The sequence below is a fragment of the Centropristis striata genome, chromosome 13, assembly GCF_030273125.1.
Source record: "Centropristis striata isolate RG_2023a ecotype Rhode Island chromosome 13, C.striata_1.0, whole genome shotgun sequence".
In the NCBI taxonomy this organism is placed as follows: Eukaryota; Metazoa; Chordata; class Actinopteri; order Perciformes; family Serranidae; genus Centropristis; species Centropristis striata.
In genome coordinates this window covers 31,354,501-31,379,474 of record NC_081529.1, presented here as the reverse complement: position 1 = coordinate 31,379,474, position 24,974 = coordinate 31,354,501, and the positions used below count along the sequence as shown (strand labels likewise).

Below are 24,974 nucleotides of genomic sequence, written 5' to 3'. Positions count from 1 at the left end.
TATAAGAGTCTTAAGTGATATAGTCGGTAACTGGAGTCCACCTTCTCATAAAAACAGGTACTTTTAGCTGTAATTGGGCAGTCATATATTCCATCATGTCAACATGTTTTACTTTCTGTAACCACTGAGTGGCCGGTCGATCGATCGGTGCACCCCTAATTATTATTAAAAACATGGGGAAATAGGAACCAGGTTGAAATGTATCAAAACTCCCCTTTAAGTGTTCAAATTATGAAGTGTGACATTTAGTTCACTCTATAGTGGCATCAAAAAAGGTTCACAATTTAAAGAAATATGTACACTATCATACATATACATGCACAAATTAAATGCAATGCAATGCTCTGTATTTGCTTCGGAGATGAGATGAGATATAAATGAGTGAAAATGATCATAATACATTTCTGCACCTGTTAGTGATGGTGTAGAATCATGATATCCATAAGTGTAACAACATAAGAACCTAGAGTCTCATTTAGTTTGTATCACCTCATCTGTCAGTATGAAGGATTGTGTTTACCATACACTGCAAAAAAAGAAAAAGTTGGGTGAACTCAAAATTTTAAGCCAACAAACTTCCATAAAATTTTAAGTTGGACAATTAAACTAAATATTTTAAGTTTTGTTTTTGTGTCTGCTCAACTCTGAATTCAGATTTTTGTCAACTCAACTGTAAGTTGTACTAACTTATAATTTTACATTGTAATAACTTTTAATCCTTACTTCTGCTAACTTCTGCAATGTGCTGAATTGGCACGATTGTAACGCTGCTATGAAATGTCAGCTAATGTTGCAACCACAATTTTGAATTAGCATTGATACGCTAATGGCTTCTCTTGTAGCTGTAACAAGCAGCGCCGCTAGCATCAGTTAGCTGCTAGCATCAGCTAGCCGCTAGCTTTCGCTAATGACCGAATTTCACCAATTTCCAGCATTTCACAACAAAGAAATAAGAGTTAGCAGAACTATTGTCCCTTGTTGTGAACCCCAACTTAAAGATATAAGTAACAACAACTCACCAACTTGTTTTTGAGCAGACAACTGGCTTCCTTTGTTGTGCTAACTTACATCATTGCCCTAAATGTCAATAATTTATATTTCCAAGTTTTACCAAGTTGGCCTTTTTGCAGTGTACTTAACTCGTCATGTTGTTGTGTGTAGATGCGCGGTCGGGAGGCGAGGCTTTGGGACAGCAGGAAGCTGAGTTCTTCGGTCAGCTCGGCATCACTCGGCACATCCAGCGCGTAAGTACTGCATCAGTGTGCAACCACTGCCCCCGAACACAGTCACCAAGAGGTGGTGTGTTACAGTACAAAGCTCGGCTGTGTGCATGTGTGATGTGACATACTTGGCATACAGTTTATGTGTGTTTGGTATGTGGATATTGCTGTGTGGTATTTACATATATGGAGCATTGTGAAGCTGGACGGCTGTGCAGACCTCCCAGAGTTCCGACTCTGTCCCTCACATTTCATCCATTTCCTGGGTCGGAGCCCCACACAGGGACTCCTGTCCTCTCTCTGCGTCTCTCAGTCCATAATCACTGAGGGGTCAGGAAACAGCAGCTCACACATCAGCACTTCTCCCTTCAGCTCACTGCTTGTCATTTCACCTCCTGACCTCTTTCCAAATCGCTCCGTTTATTTTTCCAAACACTGCGGAGGAGAACAGGAGCATGGCCGAGCTCCAGAGAGGAGAGGAGAGGAGAGGAGAGGAGAGGAGAGGAGAGGAAACAAGGAGAGGAGAGGAGAGGAGAGGAGAGGAGAGGAGAGGAGAGGAGAGGAAACAAGGAAAGGAGAGGAAATAAGGTTAGAGGAGAGGAGAGGAGAGGAGAGGAAACAAGGAAAGGAGAGGAGGTTAGAGGAGAGGAGAGGAGAGGAAACAAGGAAAGGAGAGGAGGTTAGAGGAGAGGAGAGGAGAGGAGAGGAGAGGAGATGAAACAAGGAAAGGAGAGGAGGTTAGAGGAGAGGAGAGAAGAGGAGAGGAGAGGAAACAAGGAAAGGAGAGGAGGTTAGAGGAGAGGAGAGGAGAGGAGAGGAGAGGAGAGGAAACAAGGAAAGGAGAGGAGGTTAGAGGAGAGGAGGTTAGAGGAGAGGAAACAAGGAAAGGAGAGGAGGTTAGAGGGGAGGAGAGGAGATGAAACAAGGAAAGGAGAGGAGGTTAGAGGAGAGGAGAGAAGAGAAGAGGAGAGGAATGGAATGGAAGAATGGAGGAGAGGAGAGGAAACAAGGAAAGGAGAGGAGGTTAGAGGAGAGGAGAGGAATGGAATGGAAGGATGGAGGAGAGGAGAGGAGAGGAGAGGAAACAAGGAAAGGAGATGAGGTTAGAGGAGAGGAGAGGAGAAGAATGGAAGGATGGAGGAGGAGAAGAGAAGAGAGGAAGGAGGAGAAGAGAAGAGAGAGAGTGGGAGTGAAGCTTCCTTTGTCAGATTCAACTCATGCATTTAAGAGTGCTATTATAAACAGGTTTGTGGGCCAAGTCACTCCAAACTAGAGCAGACTGGATTCTGCCAGACGATTCAGCACGCTGTGGTGGATTAAATACATTTATTGTCATTATTTTTAATGTAAAAAAGACAGAATGGTAGCTCTGTGGCAGAACAGACTCCACATCTGTCTCTATGTGCTCATGTTTGGTTGCAGCAATAACCAGAAAATTGGAAGATATGCAGCACAATGCAAATGTATGTAAACAGTATGGACGTTCTCTTTTAAACCTGAGCCTCTGATTGTTTTTTCCTTCCCTTTGGAATCTGTGTCAGTGTGATTGACGTTTAGGAGTTGACACAGTGGGGTCCTAAATAACGACCTCCACTCTCCTCCTCCCTCCTCCCTCCTCCCTCCTCCCTCTGCCCTCGTGCTCGCCACTCATCTCCATTTCCTCCACTTCCTCCTTCATTTGAGTGAGACAGATAGTTGCCTGTCTGAGTGCCTCTTTGGAATCCATCACATTGTTTGGTGCCAGCTTGCTTTTCATGGAAACGGAGGATATCTGATGTCAATGATGCTGCAAAAAACAAAAATCCCCATAAAACACAGCACATCAGGAACTGGGTGTCAGCTAAAAACCACAGAAAATAGTGCTAATTAGTTAATTTTATTGCAAGGTTTGTCTCCCTTGGTGTCTCCGCTCGTAGACAGAGGAATGTTGACGTGTCCTCGCCGTCTGTAGCCGCCGCTTTGTGGTTGCGACGATGGCGCAACTTGAAGGGAATGTACCAGCAATGTGAGGATTTCTACGAAAATGTCCTGCTCATCTGGTGACAAGCTGCTCAGCATTCCTGATCCTTTCTTGCTCAGCCACCGTCTGGTTTTCTACGTGTCTGTCCACACTTTCTTGAATTAGCAGCATATTGGATTTATTAGATTCATTTGATTAGCTTTGAATTTGAGACATTCCCTTTGGTTTCCTGTATTTTGATACTAGTTAATTCGACGTACTGTGATTTATTCATTGAACATAATTGCTGGGGTGTGTGCCGACGCATCTGCAGCGCGTCCTGCATTAAATCACTTCAATCATGCTATCATATGCCGGGATGGTGTGTCAGAGAGCGATCACACCAAGGCCACATCCCCTCCACATGCCTGTCGACCACCACTGATATAAAACAGGTATAGGCAATCAAATGACAGATGAGACCTTGCCCTTTACTGCCATTCTGCCTGTTCCCCTTCCTTCTCATTTCATTTTCTTTGCCACAAGGTTTCCTTCACCTTTCTCTCTCCCATCTCGTATTTTCCATCTGAATTCTCTATCAAGCCTGAAAGAAGTCTTTCAAAGTTTTTGATAATACACAACTGTAGTCCGTCTTATTTTTTCTAAAGCAAAACAGCTATGTTACTTCTTTTTTTTTTTTTCCCTTTTTTACACTGTTTCTCTATACAAGGCCAATATAGCAAAATAGTTTCTTGTACCTGTCAAGTTATAGCTATATTGGCCTTGTATGTGTAAAAATTAGGCCTAATGAACCTCTTCAAGAGCTATATTACCCTTTAGTGTTTTTCCCATTTTCACCAAGCTGGTTTTAGCCCATTTAAGCCGGGAAAGCATTACCACATTTCTACCATTAAAACTGGGGGCGCTGTTGCGTTATTCTACCATTAAAACCGGGAAAGCGGATACGTTGTTTTGTAGTATTTGTAGTTTTTTCCACCTATTTTCGGTCTCTTGGCCAATGAAATGCATCAGAATACATGTGGGAGTGTCACAATGCAACATGGGACTTTTCCAGAACTTTGAAATCATGGTGGAAGACGACTATAGTGAAGGGAGCTCAGATATAACAGCTATAAGCTCTCAAATACTTTTTAAACTTCTGGTTTTAGGGGCTTATTTTAAAATCGGCCAGAGGTTTTACAGGCATTTTTTCCAAGCGTTTTAGGCCTAAATGGGTTAATCAAGCGCCAACCTCCAAGGTTGAAAAATGAAACCAAGTGCCAAAAACGGCAGGTCCTCAAAAACGAGACCATCACCATAGACCCCATGTTAAAATGCCAAACTTTACTGCAGAAATAAGCACGTTTACATCCTGATGTTGGTCTGTTTGCTAATTTCCCTGTTTATGACAACTGTGACAATTCTTTATTTTGAAGGTGTCTCCATAAGAGTCACACAAGCCTGTCAGAAACATGACATGACAAGTATCATGAGCATTAATGTTACTTCAAAGTGTCATTAATGTTCATGACACATCCCATGTCATGTTTATGACACGCTCATGTCACTCTTATGTAGACACCTTCAAAATAAAGTGTTACCATATCTTTCTTAAGTCACAAAGGCATGTTCAAAAAATTGCCTAAGTCACATTTTATTTTGACTTAGGCATAATAAATCTGCATAAGTCACACACTTGACATAGGCCATTATCTTAAAGGGGTAAAATCACATGATCTGATCAACTGTAGGTGATTTCCAAATTGATTACCAAAGGTGGCCGGCATCATGAGGAGATGATTTAGGCAAAAACAACCCCAATTTTGACAAAAAATGACTTAGGCGATTATTTTAACAGTGTGACGATATGTAGACAATATAACTGGACCGAAAACATAACCTCCTTGGCAGAGGTAGGTAAGTTTGTGAATTTTGGCTTGTGTTAAAATGTTCTGCAAAGGGCCCTTTATGTTTATAACCAGATTTTTAAACACCATCTCATCCCTCTCCCCACATCACGTTCTGTACCCTTCACCCGCCTCCTTCTAACTCTTTGCCCTGTTTAAATGTAGCTGCAGCACAGACCAAGGTCCTGTCTGGGCTTCTGACCAAAGCTGCTGTTACAGGCCGAGGCTCCATTCTTGTCTTCTAATCTCCACGGTGGGAAACATCCAGAACACTGTCAAAAACAAACAAGGCTTCAGGAGTTAAATTGGGGGGAAAATGTAATCACTACTTCTTATTTAAGTCATATCCATCTCAGCGCTGGCCAAACACTTCATGAAGCTAAATAGCTCCTAGACGTAGTCTGCAATCTGCAAATGCTGATAGCAGAAATAGCTGGCCTGTTTCTAGGTAATGGCAAGGTCAAAACGTTTGTTATTGCTGACTGTTGACTCAGTCTTACTGTATCTTTTTTTATCAATGTTTTAAAATGCAACTGGGGCATAGAGGCTCGTGTCTGGGCCTCCTTCCATTCAGTTCTTTCAGTATCTCACTGTGCGGTGAAGTCTTATTCAGCTTGCCCTCAAGTTCCCTTTGGCCTTTATGGCTTAAATTGTTTGTTTCTGCTTTGTTATCACGCTTGGTTTTCTGTGGATAATTTTATTTGAGTTCAGCGTTGCCTCAGTGCACGTCTCTTACGTATAACGAAGCAGCCATGAAAAAGACAACGTGCAATAATCAAGTGGAGGCCTTGTCTCCATTTTTCTCTGCACTTGATAGATTAAACCGTGCCAGCTGAGGAAGCTCAAAGTCAAACATCCAGAGTGGGGCATTTCCTCCCTGTCATTTTATGCCGAGGTGCATATAAAGATGGATTTGTTCTTTTTTTTTCTTGGCTGTTTTTAATTAAAAGGGCCGCGGTAAACATGGTGTGTAATCGGAGCAGCGGGCTGGCTTGTATCAGGTTAGCTGTGCTCGTCCATGACTTTCAGTAGGACTGTTTTCTTTGGAGTGTCACAACATAAAACGGACCGGGAGCATGAGCCAGTAAAATGGGGTTGTGGGTGGAATATAATTTGGATGGAGAATAATGGAGGGGAACTGTTTATTTTTCGGTTGGGGTTGAAATGGAGACTGAAAAATTGAGGGATGGAGAGTGATGAGCCTGAGAGGGGTGTTTTTAACTGTGCAGAGGTAGCTATTACTGGATGCCCCTTTTCCATACAGATCTGGACATTAGAGAACAGCATGGATCTCTGTGCAGCACTCTCTCCCTCAAACTCTTCCCTCTATAAACCTGAATTATAATAATGAGTTTAATTGGGCCTCTAAGCCAGCTGCAATCAGTGAACTTTACAACTGGGCACGATTGCAACCAGCTTGCCGCGTAAATGCTCGAGACGTCACGATAATTATCCGTACTCCTCCGCTTTCACAGCTACACGCACAGATTCACCACATTCACGGTAAATACAGCAAAGCCTTGATGATGTGTGCCCCGTAAAGCAGCTTGTAACAGTGTCATAAAGCTGACGGTGCGTTCTCCGGGGGTCAGTTGGTTAGAATCCAGCGTGACGAAACTTGAGAAAGTCCTGGCCTTAACCCCTGTAATTGTCGTCAGTCACTACCAATGTTCTGCTCCCACATACGAGTGGACACATGTAGGCACGCACACACATGCATCTTCTATTACTCCTCATCATGGCTGCTCTGTCTTTCTTCTGGCATGAGGCAGATTAAAACAGATTGCTGTGATCCAGTGCCCACCCGTATCCATCCCGCCGATTGGAGAGGACATAAGCCTGTCCCTGGAGAGCCGACCCTTCTGTTTTCTCAACCCAGTCACGGGTTACACAAAGAACTCGCCCTCTGAGGCAAGAACTGCTGACAGACTGCGCTGTTAGCCGACAGAGAGAGAGAGAGAGAGAGAGAGAGAGGAGTTTTGCGGTGGATGCATGGGAGTGCCACAGGTGCGATATGCACATACTCACACCCTCTATTGACTCTCCACAATCTATTCCTGTGTGTTTTTCTACCAGGGTCGTGCCTGGGAGCAGGGCCCAGTCATTGGGTGTAATTGAGCCAAACTCCCTTTAATCAGATGGATTGAGAAGAGGCCTGTGCCCCAGAAGGGAACCAGCCTTTTTTTGTAGAACAGTCCCCCCTCTTTCTCCCACCCTGGCCCAGGCGCTCCAAAATCAGTCCCAGATGAAGGCTTTCCTGTGGGGATTAGGTGCAGCTGCAGCACCGCTAACCAAACCAGACCCCGAAAAAAAAATGCCACAGAATGTTTGAACCATCGTTTGACCTCGCTCCTTTCTCAGAGTTCACTTTCTAAAGAGCGAACAGAGCTTTGTTGTTCGAGTCCCGCTCGGAAAGTCGTGTTTAAAGTGGAGGGAGAAACAGAACTACAATACTCAGGTGATCTTCGGGGTCAAGTCGACGGTTCAGCTGCTGCACCCCCTCTGCAGCATGCATAGCCTTGGGGGGGGGGGGGGGGGGGGGGTTTAGAGTAAAGATGTGACCGCACAGGCTCCGTCAAAGAACCTGAGTGCTGTGTTCTGACAGTTGAAACATGGTGTCTGGAATCTGTTAGTCATTTGGGGTTTCAGTTTGTGATTCAATAGAGGGGGAGTTTGACCAGGAAAAGAGGATGAAAAAGGAGTAGGAGGGAGCTCCGAAATCCCCTCTTATTTTTCTATAATTTTTTTAAGATATCGTCTCTCTTTTAGCTTTTGATTGAAGCTCATCTGGCAACCAATAACACCTCATCGAAGAAGCCATCTGTTTCTCTTTCATGCCCTGTGATCAACTAAAAGAGCAGATATCCTTTTATTCCCGGCCCTACGAACCTGTCAAGAATATAGCCTCTATCTTTCAGCAAATCCTTTTTATATCCTTATCTGGGTACCTATTAGACCTTCCGTCTGTTACCATTTGTCCCCCCCACTCCTCTGCTCCTCACAGTCTGTCTCTTTGTCCTGCACAGACAAAATGGAAGAAGGGGGCCGAGTTTTTAAAGGTGCGGGTGTCTGGGATTCTAATTAAGTGTATTTTTGTAGAGCAGAGTCTAATGGAGCCTCTCCAAACTGGTAAAAACACATGGAAGTATGTGGAGCGTTTGGCAGGGGATGTTTAATATAATTCACAGAGGGTTTTGATTTCATCCCGCAGGTATGTGCTCAGCACTCCAGGGATCAGAAGGACCCTTTTGTGTGAACTTGCCACAGAAGGAAAAATCTCCCCCTTCCACCTTCAGCTACCTCCTTTTCTTACCACCTCCCCCCTTCTCTTCTTCCATTCACCTTTATTTTCTTTTATGGTTTGGATTATAATGTGATGCAGACTAAACTGGGGATGATTTGTCAGGGGAAGCTGCTCTGCATTACGTGGCAACTGAGCACGTCTTTGTTAATGCTGTTAAGGTAATTGCACAAATGACTCAAAACTGGATGACTTTCTGGATCCTCGCTCCGTCTCACTTTTGGAGTTTGAGACAGTGTCAGACTTCACTTTCCGTCCTTTACAAAAACAGCAGCGCACTTGCACTTGCAGCTGCAGATATAGCTTTCCTCCAACATCTGGAAATATGTCTTTTTTCCGCTTTATTAAAAATGCACTGGCAACAACATTTGGGATCTTTGCCCTACCAAAAGCCTTCACACTACTTCTCGGCCATCCCAAGTCGATTTCAGCACTTTTCTCCCTGCTCAGTGGGCCAGATATCCAGTAACTGAGTGTCTGATAGAGATGTGAAGAAGGCTGGGTTGGCAGAAGATGCATGACCAAAGTGGAAACAGCACAGGCCATTATTCACAATCCATGGATGCAATGCTAGGAAATGACAAACAAAATGCTATTAAGTATCAGTGCATTTGGATGCTATTTCTGGAGGATCTACAGTGGCATGTTCCAGAAGATCTTTCAAACTAGAAATAGGCTGAAATCCATAAAGTTGCCGCATTTCTAATGTAATTATCTTCAGTATCCCTACTGTTTTCAAAGCCTTCTGGAATCTCCATTTCATCTGTTTGCTTTTAATTTCCTTTACTTTGTATTTTTTATTCAATTTGTCTGTACTGTCTTTGTGTTTTATGTGTTCTCATATACCCCCCCTCTTCTTCCTCCCCGACTCTTTCAACACATGCACGTATTTTATAAGACTCATGATTGTCCCTTTCACGAGAATCAGGAACCGTGGCAAGGCAGAGCTCCCGTTTTTAAATCATGCTTCGCTTCTGGACGCCAGTCGCCTCCTGGATGCCTGCCACCTCTCTGCTGTGGTAGAAAGAGCAATTTGAGCGATGGAGAGAAGTGTGTTTCCCATTAGTAGATGGTTTCCTCTGCCCTGCACCCCGCCCACCTCCGCCCTGCAGTCTGGCCTCCACTGCTGCCTCTGGGACTGCTGCAGATTGGCAGCATCTCACTGCACACCTCATTTTCTTACATAGAATAATAAAGGTACAAAGGGAGTGATAAAGAGGCTGTGTTATTGCTGCACAGTGACAAGCAGGAGTTGCTTGTTACGTGCCTTCATAATTCATATGTACAAAGATAGATGGACCCTCCTAAATTGCACAGCCCAAGATAAAACCGAGATAAACCTTGTGGTAGTTCTAATATGTCAACATAGATGTCCATTTCATTAAAAGTGGTTGTAGCTCCAATGCGGTCTATTTGTATTTGGTATGTTTTATGTTGTGTTGATCTGTACTCTAGTAGATTTGGATAAAAATAGTAAAGGGCTGACTTTCAGCTATGATTTCATACATTCACATTAGTAAAACTATGGGTATTGTGGCCCTTTCAGTATTTACTCCATCCATCCACCCACCCATCCATCCATCCATCCATCCATCCATCCATCCATCCATCCATCCATTCATCCATTCATCCATCCATACATACAGCCATTCATCCATCCATCCATCCATCCATCCATCCATCCATCCATCCAGCCATCCATCCATTCATCCATTCATCCATTCATCCATCCATCCAGCCATCCATCCATTCATCCATTCATCCATTCATCCATCCATCCATACAGCCATTCATCCATCCATCCATCCATCCATCCATCCATCCATCCATCCATCCATCCATCCATCCATCCATCCATCCATACAGCCATACAGCCATACAGCCATACAGCCATTCATCCATAGGCACTGCAGAGAGCACTGAACCCGATTCCAGCTGTGATTGTGCAAGTGGCTGGATTCACCCTGAAATGGTCACCAGAGTATCACATGACTTGTGACTCTGCGTGATGTTCTGTCCATCGAGTTCTGACACATTTGACAGATGAATGCTCTCTTGAGTGGAGTTTATTGTTGATTATAAGCTTTGAAACCTATACAACAAGATTCTGTTGGACAGTTGTAAAGGGTTTTTTTCACCGTTCCAACTGTTCTTCCTTTGATATCTAAAATGAACCAAACAGCTGACCTCGACACACCTGATTGGGATTTTTTAGCCACAGGATGGCTTCTTTGTTCCTCATATTAAGAAACAACTGTGGACTCCAATGTAAAAGTCACAATTTAAATCAACTCCAACCTTAATTCTATTTTGCATGAATCGATCAATGTCAGCTTGGATGGATGGATGGATGGATGGATGGATGGATGGACTATGGATGGATGGATGGATGGATGGATGGATGGACTATGGATGGATGGATGGATGGATGGATGGATGGACTATGGATGGATGGACGGACTGACGGACAGATTAATCAGTGATGAAGTGAACCACACCTGCTCAAGAAACGTTTAAGCAGCCAATTATCCCATTATATGTATTTCTTGGCACTCGAGCACCATAGCTGCTGTTAAATTTCAAAATCATCCCAAAATCAACAAAAAAACTTCACTGTTTCACTGCCAATAGTGATGCCAAAGCTAATCTCATAATATCTCAGCCAATGTCTTTTCACATTTGTGAATGGTCTGTGTAACATCAGAAAACCCCTTATGCACATCTGGCTCAAAAGCAAATCCAGCCCTGCTTTTCTTTAAAGTGAGTTTGAGTGAGCAGACTTTTCCTATCGTTTAATAGAGAGAGCAGGCTAGGTGGATTGTCTGCTCATTGTATTCTCTTTTATGATCATGTTTCCATGATAGAAACCAGTGATCCCGGGCCCTTTATTGGCAGACCCGCAGTCTGAAAGGGAAACTCGAAGGAAACAGAAGGAAATTCTTTATCGAAGAGGCTCCCTGATTGGTTGGTGGCAGGTGGGCCACATGTGCTCCTGGCTGATGTCACTTCCCATGTGGGCCCTATTTGTCTGCCCACGCTGTGGAAACATGTCAGTGTCAGTGAGGCAGGAGTAATGTGCCACGCTTAGTTTAATGGGAAAAGTGCTGAGGCATGCTGCTACTCACCGTCTGTCTCTCTCTGTGTGTGTGAGTGTTTTCATTGCGTAACTGTTCATATGACTAGATGCTCTAAAGCAAGGGTCTCAAACTCACATTAACTGGGGGCCGCTGGAGGCAGTATCAAAATGACCAAAAAAAAACTAAAAAAAGACACAAAACCACCAAAAAGACACAAAATTACAGAAAAAAACTAAATTCCTTAAAAAAGACACAAAATGACCAAAAAAAAGACACAAAATGACCAAAAAAAAAGACACAAAATGACCAAATGAAAGACACAAAATTACCCAAAAAAGACACAAAATTACCCAAAAAAGACACAAAATTACCAAAAAAAGACACAAAATGACCCAAAAAACCCCCAAAATGACCAAAAAAGACACAGAATTACCGAAAAGGACAAAGTCGTTAAAAAAAGACACAAAATGACCCAAAACAGACACAAAATGACCAAAAAAAAGGACACATAATTAGCAAAAAAGACACAAAATTATTAAAAAAAGACACAAAATTATTTTAAAAAGACACAAAATGACCAAAAACAGACACAAAATGACCCAAAAAGACACAAAATGACCCAAAAAGACACAAAATTACCAAAAAAAGACACAAAATGACAGAAAAATGAAATTACTTAAAAAATAAACAAAGTGAACAAAAAAAGACACAAAATTACCCAAAAAAGACACAGAATTACCAAAAACTGTGTCACTGCGTTTCAATTGAGTGGATGCACTTGAACTTAAAACGTGCAGGTTACTAGGTGTGCAGTGTGTGTATCTCTGTACACAACAGAGAAAAAAAGCAAGGAAAGGACTGAACAGCATCCTCGCCTGTCAGATTTCCCTCCTCTCTATGGAGATGTTATGACAACAAAAGCTGCTCTGCACCTGCACTGCCTCCCCGATTTTCTGCCAAAGATTGTGTATGCATCTGTGCAAGTGCACTTGTCCTAAGCAGATTAAAAAAATTTCATCAAAATGTAATTGGTGGGAGGGTTGAGGAGGTGATGGTGGCCAGAGAATAACTTCCCCATTGTGCAAAGCAAGTTTAGAGTGGGAGCACAGAAGAAAAGATGGAGGACCCTCAGGGGGAACACCAGTTGGTCTTTAGTCTGTGTGCTCTCCAAGAAACCTCTGTGGACTCTCCTGCTCTAAAATCAACTGAATGTTCTCCGTTTGAAGCCAGCTAACATTATTTCAGCAAGGTCAATTAGTCAGTCAGCTATTGTATGAAGGCTTTGTGCAAGGCTGCTGTGGCAGGGGAGTGAAGAGTTGGGGACGAGTGGGAGGTAGAGTCTTGTAAGAGTTGGGAGTGTAAGCCCTCTATTGTGTCTTTTGTCTAATACTTTTTCCTCTGAACACAAAAGATGAGGAAAGCAGACTTCAGCATAATTGTTGATTGAGAGAAACTGTTTTAAGTTCAAAACTCTGGTCTTGCCTTGACTGTACTGATTTATATCAGTGCAAACTTTGGTGTTTTTCCACATTCTTCTACTGAAGATGGAGACGTCTGTGCACTTCCCTACAATCTGACATTTAAACGTATGCTGGGCAGAACCTGAAACCTCCAGCTCAGAGCGTATTTGTCAGTACAGAGAACGAAAACACGGCCTAACCTTTGCTAAGTCTTGGGCTTTTATGTCGTTTTTTAAAAACTTTTAATTTAACTTTTAACTTTTTTTTTTTACCATGTCATGTTGGAATCATTTTGGTTCAGCACAACCTATATGACCTAATTATTATTTTATTACTTTGACTTTCAACATTTTGGACCAAAAGAAACAAAAAAAACAGCATAGAATCATTTTTTTAAACTTTCACACACAACACAATCATGCTCAATGAAGAATTGTAAATGTTGCAAATGTGAACACAGGTTGCAAATATAACATACAAGAGTTCAAATGAAGACAACATCTAGTATTATATTTTTATACTTCATATATATGACCGTATTCTCGGTTTCACTCGGCTGGTCATCGTCAAGCAAAAACTGGCAGAATTACTAAAAAAAGACACAAAATGACCAAAAAAAGACACAAAATGACAAAAAAGACACTAAATTACTTAAAGAAACAAAATGACCGCAGAAGTCCCCTGAAAGTGTTTCCTGTCCTCGTCCATTATCCATTGTAATGTGTGTGGGGGACACAGTGAGAGAATGGCAGTGCCATTAACTCAAACATAGGGGCACTCTTCCACTGCACTTTGTCCGGGTGTGTTGAGGGCATGTGGGGCACAGGTGTCTCTCAGACAGCTGGCCAACCATGAGCTGGAGGGGCTGCATTCCTATCTGCAAGCTGGATAGGTCAGTCACACACACATACATACACTGCAAAAAAGCCAACTTGTATTTTTTGGCCTAAAACAGTGATTTAAGCTGGTAAAACTTGGGAATATAAATTATTGACATTTAGGGCAATAATGTAAGTTAGCACAACAAAGGAAGCCAGTTGTCAAAAACAAATTGTTGAGTTGTTGTTACTTATATCTTTAAGTTGGGGTTCAAAACAAGGGACAATAGTTCTGCTAACTCTTATTTCTTTGTTGTGAAATTCAGTCATTAGCGAAAGCTAGTGGCTAACTGATGCTAGCGGCTAACTGATGCTAGCGGCGCTGCTTGTTACAGCTACAAGAGTAGCCATTAGCGTATCAATGCTAACTCAAAATTGTGGTTGCAACATTAGCTGAAATTTCATAGCGGCGTTACAATCGTGCCAATTCAGCACATTGCAGAAGTTAGCAGAAGTAAGGATTAAAAGTTATTACAATGTAAAATTATAAGTTAGTACTTAGTTATAAATTTGACAAAAATCTGAATTCAGAGTTGAGCAAACTCAAAAACAAAACTTAAAATATTTAGTTTAATTGTCCAACACATAGTACACACCATGCTGTCATACACGCCTACATGCCTGGACGGGTCTGCCGTTTCTTTACCTTTTTTCAGCGCATGTAGACCATTGCCAAACAGCATTCATCATCACTCAGCAGGGTTTGACAGGTGGAGTGACTTAGACGTAATCGTCCATGTTATTATGGAGCGATGCGTTCAAGCGCAGAATAGGTGATACTTTAACAACATAGTACACCTTAAAACAAATAGTGTTAATTCCTCTTCTTCTTTTCTTTGTCTTCAGTTATGCTCCTCAGTTTAAACCTATGAAGTCCAGGAGATTTTGATTCAAACTCATCAATCCAATCCAATCCAATCCCCTTTATTTATATAGCACAATTTTAGCAAACACAAGGTTTCCAAAGTGCTGCACAAACAATAAATACATAACACAATACAAGGAGATGTAGTAAACAATAGATCAGTAAGATGCAATAAGATAAAATAAATTAAAAATGGGATAAAAATAAATAATATAAAATATAAAATGTACTGCCCGCACAAAATAAAATATGCATATCATCAACTTCCTATGCATTCATTTCTGTCTCTGTTTAGCATCTTTCAGTCTGTCCTTACATCACATGCATGGCTCCTTTTTCTCCACACACACTTGGCTATCAGTCAGATTTTTCATTTTATTTTAATTAACAAAGTATAAAGCTGCCAGGAACCGAAAATACAAACAAAAGACACAGGTGTCTATGGAAATGTACCTCTTTTTTTTTTAACCATTTATAGGCTACACACAAAAACAGCAGAAAAAAATAATAAATAATAAAACTACAAAACAGTCTATTCGCTTGTAAATTAAAAATAGTAATAGTTTTCATTGTAGAATGAAAATTCACATTTTTAAAATGGTCTAGAAACATAAATGGCACAGTGTGAAAGCTCCTATCATTGCACTTTCAACTGGCTTTCTCAGCTTGTCTACATATCATATATAAATAAAGTTATTACTGTAAAAAAAAACCTGTGTATTTTCAATAAATAGATAGACTGTAGAGGGTTAAATGAGTGTAGTAGTTTCTATTCAACAGACAATATAAAGTGCATGTGCCTGCTCAGTTTTGTACCTCCATGTTTACTGTATCCTGCTGTTTTTCCTTTCCACTGGCTTTCTTTATAAGCCAGCTGTGTGGATTGGGTCTTGGAGTGAGAGTGAAAGAGAAACTCTGCCACAAAGCACCTTAGACAAACATGTTTGACCAAAAGACCAGCCTGGAGAAAGAGGGAGGCCCAGTTGCAGGAAAATATTGAAGGGAGCACTTGTTCCTTGGAGGCCAAAGGGACAAAGCTGTGGAGCTGCTGGGGCTTTCTCTCTGACCTGCCTGGGTGGTGCTCTAGAGGAGCAACCCTTTCATTAGCACTGGACTGAAAAAACACAGGGCTGATGGACAAATGGGGAAAGAAAGTCATACACATGTGCGCTGGTGAGGTGGCCTGTATTATTCTTAACTGTTCTCCACACATCCTGGCCATCATGGTGCGTCCACGCTCCACTGCTGCTGTGAAGCTGTGGGGACTCACAGCTGCAAACTGTCCACTGTCAGCTACCAGCTCACTACTGTGCAAACAAACACATGCATTAACCCTTTTTCGGGCAAATAACTATATTTGGTAAATTCAGCGGATATCTAAATGAGGTCCCCATGTCTCTCTGTTTGGTCGTAGAACCACATGGATTTCTTCTAGCTAATCAGCAAAGATGAGGCTACGTCACAGACGGAGACACAATGACATCTGACCAATCAGTATGATAATAATATAATATTAACTTTATTGACCTAGCCTGGCTAACGCCAGACTAATCACAAATGAGATATAGTCTGAAAACCAGCCATTCATTTTTCCGTAGAGGAGGCGTGGTTTACGATCCTCCAGAGCCGTTTATTGGGTGCTATGAATGTCTATCATAAGCGCCTGTACGTAGCTCTTAGCCAATCAGATCAGTTATACCAGATGACGTATGTAGAGAGACAGAAATTGATGTTTACATAGCCAGACTAGCCCTCTAGCATCTCTACTATGAGACTAAAATGCTCAATTGTGCTCCTGCAACATTTTTCTGCAGCATGTTCTGACTCTGGCTGCTCACAGATCACCGTGGTTACAGCAGCGAGCGGTAGCGGGGCTAGTTGGTAGATTAGGCTTTGGCCAAATCCTGTCGGAAGCAAGGCTAAAACATCCTTTTTGGTGGTGAAACAGGACTTTAAAGCCAAACATTGTTCCGTAAAGTCAATTGTTGTTTTTCTTTTAAAATGAACTTTCGCTCTAAACTATTTAAAACACCGTCAGCTAGATCGAAAGAGAGCTTCGTGTCTGCAGCAGCCATGTTGGATCCATAAGAAAACTACAAGCTTCCGTCTGTCGAGTAGTACGCGTCATCGTCTTGCCGTCCCTCCCCGCTCTCTGATTGGATCCCTAAAACAGGGCTGAGAAACGGCCCTGGTTGCCAGACTGGCTGGAGGTTCGAAATGAAATCGAGCGCGCAAGGCAGTATGGGTATACCCAGGCTAATTTTAGCTTCCAACGACTATCAAACTCAACACCAACTGACTACAACATATTTATTCTAGTATAATTTAGTTTATTTTAAAATAAATAAATGTTTCATGTTTTTAAATTTAATTTATTTGTATTTATTATTTATTGATCATTTATTTCATGTTGTTATTTTTATTTTTTTAATCTATTTTTTTAACACTTATTTGTTATTCGTTTTTCATTTTCCTTATAGTAAATGTTTAAGAATATCCAGTAAATGCATCATGTTTCTAAAGTCAATGAGTAATCGTTTTAAATAATTGGGAACTCCGTATTGACAAAAGTAATCGTGATTATGATTTTTGCTTTAATCAAGCATCCTTAAATTAATACTAGTCTTTTGTCAATAGATGTCCTTAAACTTTGCATCCCTGATTACAATGGATTCACTCCAAACTGGTGGATGCACTGTGATAAAGAAGCCTTTTATTCTTTTACTCTTTGCTCCACTTTTACCTGCACCACTTACATACTTTGGTCACAAAGCTTTTTTTGTGTTAAATCCTACATTCCTCCTGCCAATAAACAACGCTATGCCCATTCCACCTTTGCTGTTGCACTATTTTTTTCTTCCCTTCTTTTCTCTCCCTTTTGACCGTAATAAAGATGGGGGATGTGAGACGCTGAAACTGGAGTGGAACACCACTTCCTGCCAACCGCACGCTGCAGAAACCAAGATCGCTAAAAGACACACGGTCTTCAAATAACACACACGAACACACACGAGCATCTCCCGACATAAAATCCACAGTGATTGGAGTAAGTCCCATGAAAATATGTGGAGAGGATGCTGAGAAAGACAGAAAGAGAGACGGAGGACGGGGACAGAATGAAAGAGAGACGGACAGAAAGGGAAAGAAGAAGATGAAAAAAAGTGTTGGCTGCTGGGATGGAGTTGGCACCGCATGCTCTGCTCCTGACCTTTAGTGGGTTCGTGTAAATTATATCCCTTTCTAGGGAAAATATGTGGTGGTTAGACTGGACCCCCCACCCCCCCACTCTGTTCTCTTCATCTGTCTGCTGTCGTTTACTCTTCTTGAGGAGCGCTCCATCCATCTCTCAGACCCCCCTTCATGCCTTCCTCCTTATCTTGCTTTTAAAAGTCATCCCTTTGTTTTATGAAGTTGTTTCCCTCTTTGGTCACACCGTAATAACTCCAGTCCTTTTTAGTGCATTCATCACCTCCGCCTCCTTTATCTCAACCCTCTACACTGCAAAAAAAGAAAAATTGGGTGATGGGGTGTGAAAATTTCAAGGCAACAAACTTCGAAAAAATTTTAAGTTGGACAATTAAACTAAATATTTTACATATGTTTTTGAGTTTGTTTCAGATTTTTGTCAACTCAACTGTAAATTGTACTAATTTATAATTTTCCATTGTAATAACTTTTAATCCTAACTTCTGCTAACTTCTGCAATGTGCTGAATTGGCACGATTGTAACGCCGCTATGAAATGTCAGCTAATGTTGCGACCACAATTTGAGTTAGCATTGATACGCTAATGGCTACTCTTGTAGCTGTAACAAGCGGCGTGGCTAGTATCAGTTAGCCGCTAGCATCAGTTAGCCGCTAGCATCAGTTAGCCGCCAGCATCAGTTAGCCGCTAGCATCAGTTAGCCGCTAGTATCAGTTAGCCGCTAGCTTTCGCTAATGACTGAAAACCTGTTTGTGTTTAAAGTTGAAGTTAACGTTGAAAAGGTTGCCTTCTCCAACAAACGACGTACAACTCTGCACAACACAGCTCAGAATAAAATTCCTGTATCATTTTAATTAATTTAATAATCATAATATTATACAATAATATTATGTTACTTCTTTCAGTTTTACTAGGCTAATGTTATGGCCAACTTGTGGCCATTGAGAGGTTGTGTTCATTCTTGTGTTCATTTTTTCTATGTTTGTGTTGATGCCTGTTGTCTTTGTTGTTGTATGTCTGTAAATTGTTGAGTGTTTTGTTTTGTAATGTACTTTAGGACCCCCTCGAAACCGAGAGGATTCCTCTCAAGGGGTTTATCCTTCTCAATAAAATTTCTGAAAAAAAGTAACAAAACAGCCACATGTCCAATAATCTACCTACAACTACTTAGGCTGGATTACAGGATAACTTTAAAGTCATTTTTCTCAGTTCTGCACTAGTTACTGTCTTTTTGCTTTGTAGGGCAGTTACTTTTATGCCTTTCTATCGGCCGCCCCCCCTCCCCTCTCTCCCTCTCCACAGTTATGCTATTTTCTGCTGTGCATGGAGGATACATTTAGCTTGTGGTCGCTTGGGAAGTGATGGCTACATTAGTGTGTGTGTGTGGGGGGGTGGGGGTCTGGTGAATCGCTACCTTCTCTTAGCCGCAGTGGGCTCCGTCGTGCGGGCTGATGCAGACTTTCCACTGGGGTGAACCCATCGACTCGGGGTGCCTACCGGGGCGCCTCACCCACACCCCGAGGCCACAGCCCGGGCTGGCAGGCACCCAAACAGGCACGCGGCGTCAGCCTGCCCAACGGGTGTCCCTGTTTATGTTTGTCTTGTGCGGTGGCGAGTTTCTCACTGTGCTGCTGTGACCGTAGCACCACCCAGCACACCACCCTCTCTCTCTCTCTCCAAGAACTGCCCTCCCCGACCCAGGCCAAGCCCCGGACAGTTGTGGGCTGTAAGCGGCCGTTGGCACCCGTCACTTGAACTGGACCGGACGGACTCCGGCTGTGGCTGTGGGTCCACATACTGAGGCAGTGAAGGGCTTAGGCTTATACTTAAAGGACTATACTGGTGGTTTTGCATGTTTTAGCTCATGAAATACAAATTCTGTATATTTTAAATTACTGCCTGTCCTTTTCCCCAAAACATACCATTCACTTGATCAGCCCAGCATGGAAATGGACTTACATAAACTGACGTCAGCTAATCGTTTGCAGTGATATTTTTGTAGTCAGGGTTGGTACGGGTACTTGAAATCCTTGAAAATGCTTGAATTTAAATGTTGTTTTTTTCAAGGTTTAAAAAGTTCTTGGATTTTTGGATAAAGTGCTTGTAAATGTTTGAAATTGTTACTCTATTTCTCTTGCAATCTGACTATATCCATCTATAGACCAATGCCAGTTTATTGAAGGAAAACCATTTTTTGCTTGCATATTTTCTGCAATTTTCCGTATTCAATCAACACTTTATTTCGGACACAGGGGCGGTCCATAAAACAATAAAGTAAAAACATAATAATAAAAAAATAAATAAAAGAATAAAAAATAAATAAATAACAAGACAAACAAAAAGGACAGAGAGACAGACAGATATTCAATATAAAGTAATTACATATAGGCTAAAACGTACTCGTGGCAGGATTTGCCAGCACAGAAATTATGCTATTTGGTGACTGAGAAAGTCTATATATATATTCTTATATTGACAATATTTTGATCTTTCAGTGTTCTTTAATCTCCACCATGGTCAAACTCTGATGTTGTACTATAAAGCTATTTATTTCAAGCTTCTTCAGAGTAAATAGAGGATTACACAAACGTACCTGTCAAATGTACTAATAAGAGGCTTGTAACACTGTTGACTTCAGATGTATAGAGAGGGCGTCTGTGTGTCTTTGTCCCTGTTTAACCCCGTCTGCTCAGGATATGTAAACCAGCAGCCTAATTACCAGGCAGCAGTCTGTAAAACTCAGCCTCATCCTGCTCTGCTACTTGTTCACCAGCTCACTACTAATCAGCAGCCAGACACTTGTGGCTGTCCAGAGCCTCCCCACGGACAGGATTAGCAGATCAACATTTTCTATGTTTGAGTGTAATGACTCACAGCCCTCCCTCTGAGCGTTATTAGAAACAAACAGGTGTTTGTTGGGCAGAAGCCCACCGTCCATTCCTTCAGTGTTAGAGTTCACATGCAGGGGTCAGAGGTCAGGTGGCCTCAGCCCTGTGGCAGCAGGATGTTTGAGGCGGCCATTATGATCTGCCAGTGAACATGATGTTGATGTGTGTTTTGAGGAAATGGAATTAGTGTGACTGATGTTTACTGGATTACTGAAGTCAAACTTTGTGTCAGAACGTATGAGGGCGGCACACTCAGTTCATACACATAGGGTCTCAAACTTGTGGCCTGCAGGCCAATTGCGGCCCTCGTAACGATATTTTGTGGCCCCCACCTTGATATGAAAGTTTAATGTGAGTTTTATATGAATGGCACTTTACCGTGTTGTGTGTGGAAGGTCCCTTTAATTACTTTTTTTGGTAATTCTGTGTCTTGTTTTGGTAATTTTGTGTCCTTTTAAATAATTTTGTGTCTTTTTTAAGAATTGTGTGTCTTTTTTTAATAATGTTGTGTCTTTTTTGTAATTTTGTGTCTTTATTGGTCATTTTGTGTCTTTTCTTGGTTACTTTGTGACTTTTTTTGGTCATTTTGTGTCTTTTTTTTGGTCATTTTGATACTGCCTCCAGCGGTCCCCAGGTAATTTGAGTTTGAGACCCCTGCTTGAGGTATTTATGCATAGTCAGTGTGTTACCTCCAGTAGATTGGAGACGGCATGACCCCAGTTTCTCTGTCAACCTTTGCTGTACATTTTCAGAGAGAGGTGAACCGTATTAAATACAAGAATTACATTAATTTACTGCAAATTTACTGAAAAGCGTACTGTAAATATTCAGTAATATACAGACAAAACTATAAACAGTATAGTGTCAAGAATACAGTAATATACTGCTATTTTATTTCTAGAAATACGCTGTATTTCTAAAAAAAACTATAAAAAAAGAAAAAATACAGGGCATTGCAGGTGAAGCTGCAGCCACTTTATTACTGTAGAGTTACACTGAAAAGTTTTACACTCTTCCAACAGGATACTGAAACCGTTATCTCTGCTTCTTTTCAAAGCCACCAGACTCCTTTGACAAAAACGGCAATTTTACCCCCACAGGAAACAGGAGTTGCTGGTCTACTGCTGCCTCAACCATTCAGTTTGTTTGTGTTACTGTGTGACTGTTTTAAAGGATAACTTTGAAATTCACCGAAGACACAAAATAACAGAAAGAAATGAACCGATCAAACACAAACAACTCCTGTGTCCCACGAGAAATTTTTTATGTTGGAGTCGATGGAGTCTGGTGGCTTTAAAGCAGGGGTCTCAAACTCAAATTACCTGGGGGCCGCTGGAGGCAGTATCAAAATGACCAAAAAAAGACACAAAATTACTAAAAAAAAGACACAAAATGACAGAAAAACAACTAAATTACTTAAAAAAGACACAAAATGACCTAAAAAAAGACACAAAATTCCTTAAAAAGACACAAATTTTAAAAAAAATACACAGAATGACCAAAAAAGACACAAAATTATTAAAAAAGACACAAAATGACCCCAAAAGACACAAAATTACTTAAAAAAGGCACAAAATGGCCAAAAAATACACAGAATTACCAAAAAATACACAAAATTACCAAAAACAAGTAATTAAATGGACCTTCTACACACAACGTGGTAAAGTGCCATTCATATAAAACTCACATTAAACTTTCATATCAAGGTGGGGGCCACAATTGGCCCGCGGGCCACGAGTTTGAGACCCATGCTTTAAAGGATCATGGATGTATATAATAGCCTCATACAACCCCACTTCAATATATCCAAACTAACCTTTTAACACATCCATGTACTGCTTACTCCTTACATCATCCTTGCAAAACATTTTGTGATATCTCCATGAAAACTATGTATGACAGCTTACAAATCTTCCTTGTAGTGTCTAATCCTCTCAGACACACGGGGAGGGGTTCCCATCCTGTAAGAGATGTATGTAAATCATGCTGTCTGCCACAGAGACACCATGAGCACCTTCTGTGATGAAAAGGATTACAGGCACATAATCCGTGCCTGTCGCCACCTTCCACTTAACACAAAAACGCACACAGCACCGTGCTCAAATGGTGTGGAAATAATTTAAATCCAATGTGAACAACATACAGTGTTCCTCATCTAAGTGCCAACCTATGCAATACTTTAACCCTCTGGGGTCTGATATACCACATAATATTTACTATACCCATGTTTGGTATTTGGTATTTTCTTAGCACAACTTCAGCATGATCTGACAATTATTTTTTTCACTTTAACCCACTTTAGAGTGGAGTTTGGGGCTATTTTGAAGGGTTTTGACTATTTTTCATTATGCCTCTATAAACGATTTAAAAATATGTTAGGATCATTCCTTTTAACACAACCTCACCTGATTATTATTTTGTCATTTTGACTTACTGGATCAACATTTTGAACACAAAAAATACAAAAAAATCATACATAAAAAACACATAAAAATACACAAAAATTTACAAAAAAACTGATTTTTTTTTAAAAAACACACTAAAAACACAAAAAATTGCAAAAAAAAACACACAAAAAAATACAAAAAACACACACACAAAAACATAAAACACACAAAAAATACATAAAAATCATACATAAAAAACACATAAAAAACACAAAAAATGACAAAAAAAAACCTCAAAAGACACTAAAAACATCAAAAATGGCAAAAAAAACCACACATAAAAACACACAAAAAACATTACGCACAAAAGATTGCATTAAAAATGCTGAATCCACACTGCAAAATTCAATAAAATATCTGCAAAAACTTCAGTAATATCATGTTACGCTTGGTCGAGGTGGTTTTCACCTTTGCTGAAAAAGAGTTGATGTGCTTAATTGGACATGGAAACTTCTGGAAAAGCCAAAACTTTAGAGAAAAGCTGACAGCAGGGCTCCATGCTGCTTCGTTTTTATGTTGCAACCGTTGCAACGTCATGAGGTGTCATGCTCCGGCACTTTTGTGGACTCCAGAGGGTTAATTTCTCTGAGGGCTGTGTTACTTTATTTTCAAATTGTGAGTTAAACCTATTTGCATTGATGTTGGCAGAGCTAATACTATGAGTGGAATGTTTCTTTTCTCTTCACTTGCCCGTACCCGTTACATGCCCACCCACGTTACAGCGTATAGCTCAACTCAGTTTGAGATTACGCAGGAGCTCCAGCCACAAACAACGTGGAATCTGCAGATGTGTATACACAGCTCAGCCATGATGCAAGTAGAGTTTGAAAGTTAGCGCAGGATGTGTACACAGCAGTGTTTGATGAATGGCTGCTGCTGTCTTAAGGGGGATGTATCAGCTGGCCTTCTCCCCACTGCAAAAAAGACAACTTGTATTTTTTGGCCTAAAACAGTGATTTAAATTGGTAAAACTTGGAAATATAAATTATTGACATTTAGGGCAATAATGTAAGTTAGCACAACAAAGGAAGCCAGTTGTCTGCTCAAAAACAAGTTTGTGAGTTGTTGTTACTTATATCTTTAAGTTGGGGTTCACAACAAGGGACAATAGTTCTGATAACTCTTATTTCTTTGTTTTGAAATGCGGGAAAGCGGTGAAATGCGGTGTCATTAGCGAAAAGCTAGCGGCTAACTGATGCTAGCGGCTAACTGATGATAGCGGCTAACGGATGCTAGCGGCTAACTGATGCTAGCTGCGCTGCTTGTTACAGCTACAAGAGTAGCCATTAGCGTATCAATGCTAACTCAAAATTGTGGTCGCAACATTAGCTGACATTTCATAGCAGTGTTATAATCGTGCCAATTCAGCACATTGCAGAAGTTAGCAGAAGTAAGGATTAAAAGTTATTACAATGTAGTACAACTTACAGTTGAGTTGACAAAAATCTGAATTCAGTTGAGCAAACTCAAAAACAAAACTTAAAATATTTAGTTTAATAGTCCAACTTAGAATTTTATCGAAGTTTGCTACCTTGAAATTTTGAGTTCACCCAACTTTTCTTTTTTTGCAGTGCATCAATGTGCTGAAACTCTTTAAGTTGTGGATGTTACGCTTCTGCTGTTTTGTTTGGGCTGCAGGTTTTAAACGTCTGGGAAAATGAGAAATGGAGAAGTAAAAAAGGAATCTGGAGGGAGAGAGAGGGAACTACTATGTCCAGATCTTTTGCCTCCTGATGAAAGAAGTGTACAAGCCCATCAGAGACTGTTTTCTGTCTCTGAAAGTTGCTG

General features: G+C 41.1%; 1 protein-coding gene across 1 annotated transcript in view; it reads left to right on the top strand.

Moving 5' to 3' along the window:
• Nucleotides 1-24,974, top strand: part of coro7 (coronin 7) — a 201,363-nt gene that overhangs the window by 72,021 nt on the left and 104,368 nt on the right. Inside the window, exon 9 of the mRNA XM_059348265.1 lies at nt 1,162-1,244. Coding sequence (XP_059204248.1) covers nt 1,162-1,244 — 83 coding nt within the window. The remainder of the gene's footprint in view (nt 1-1,161; nt 1,245-24,974) is intronic.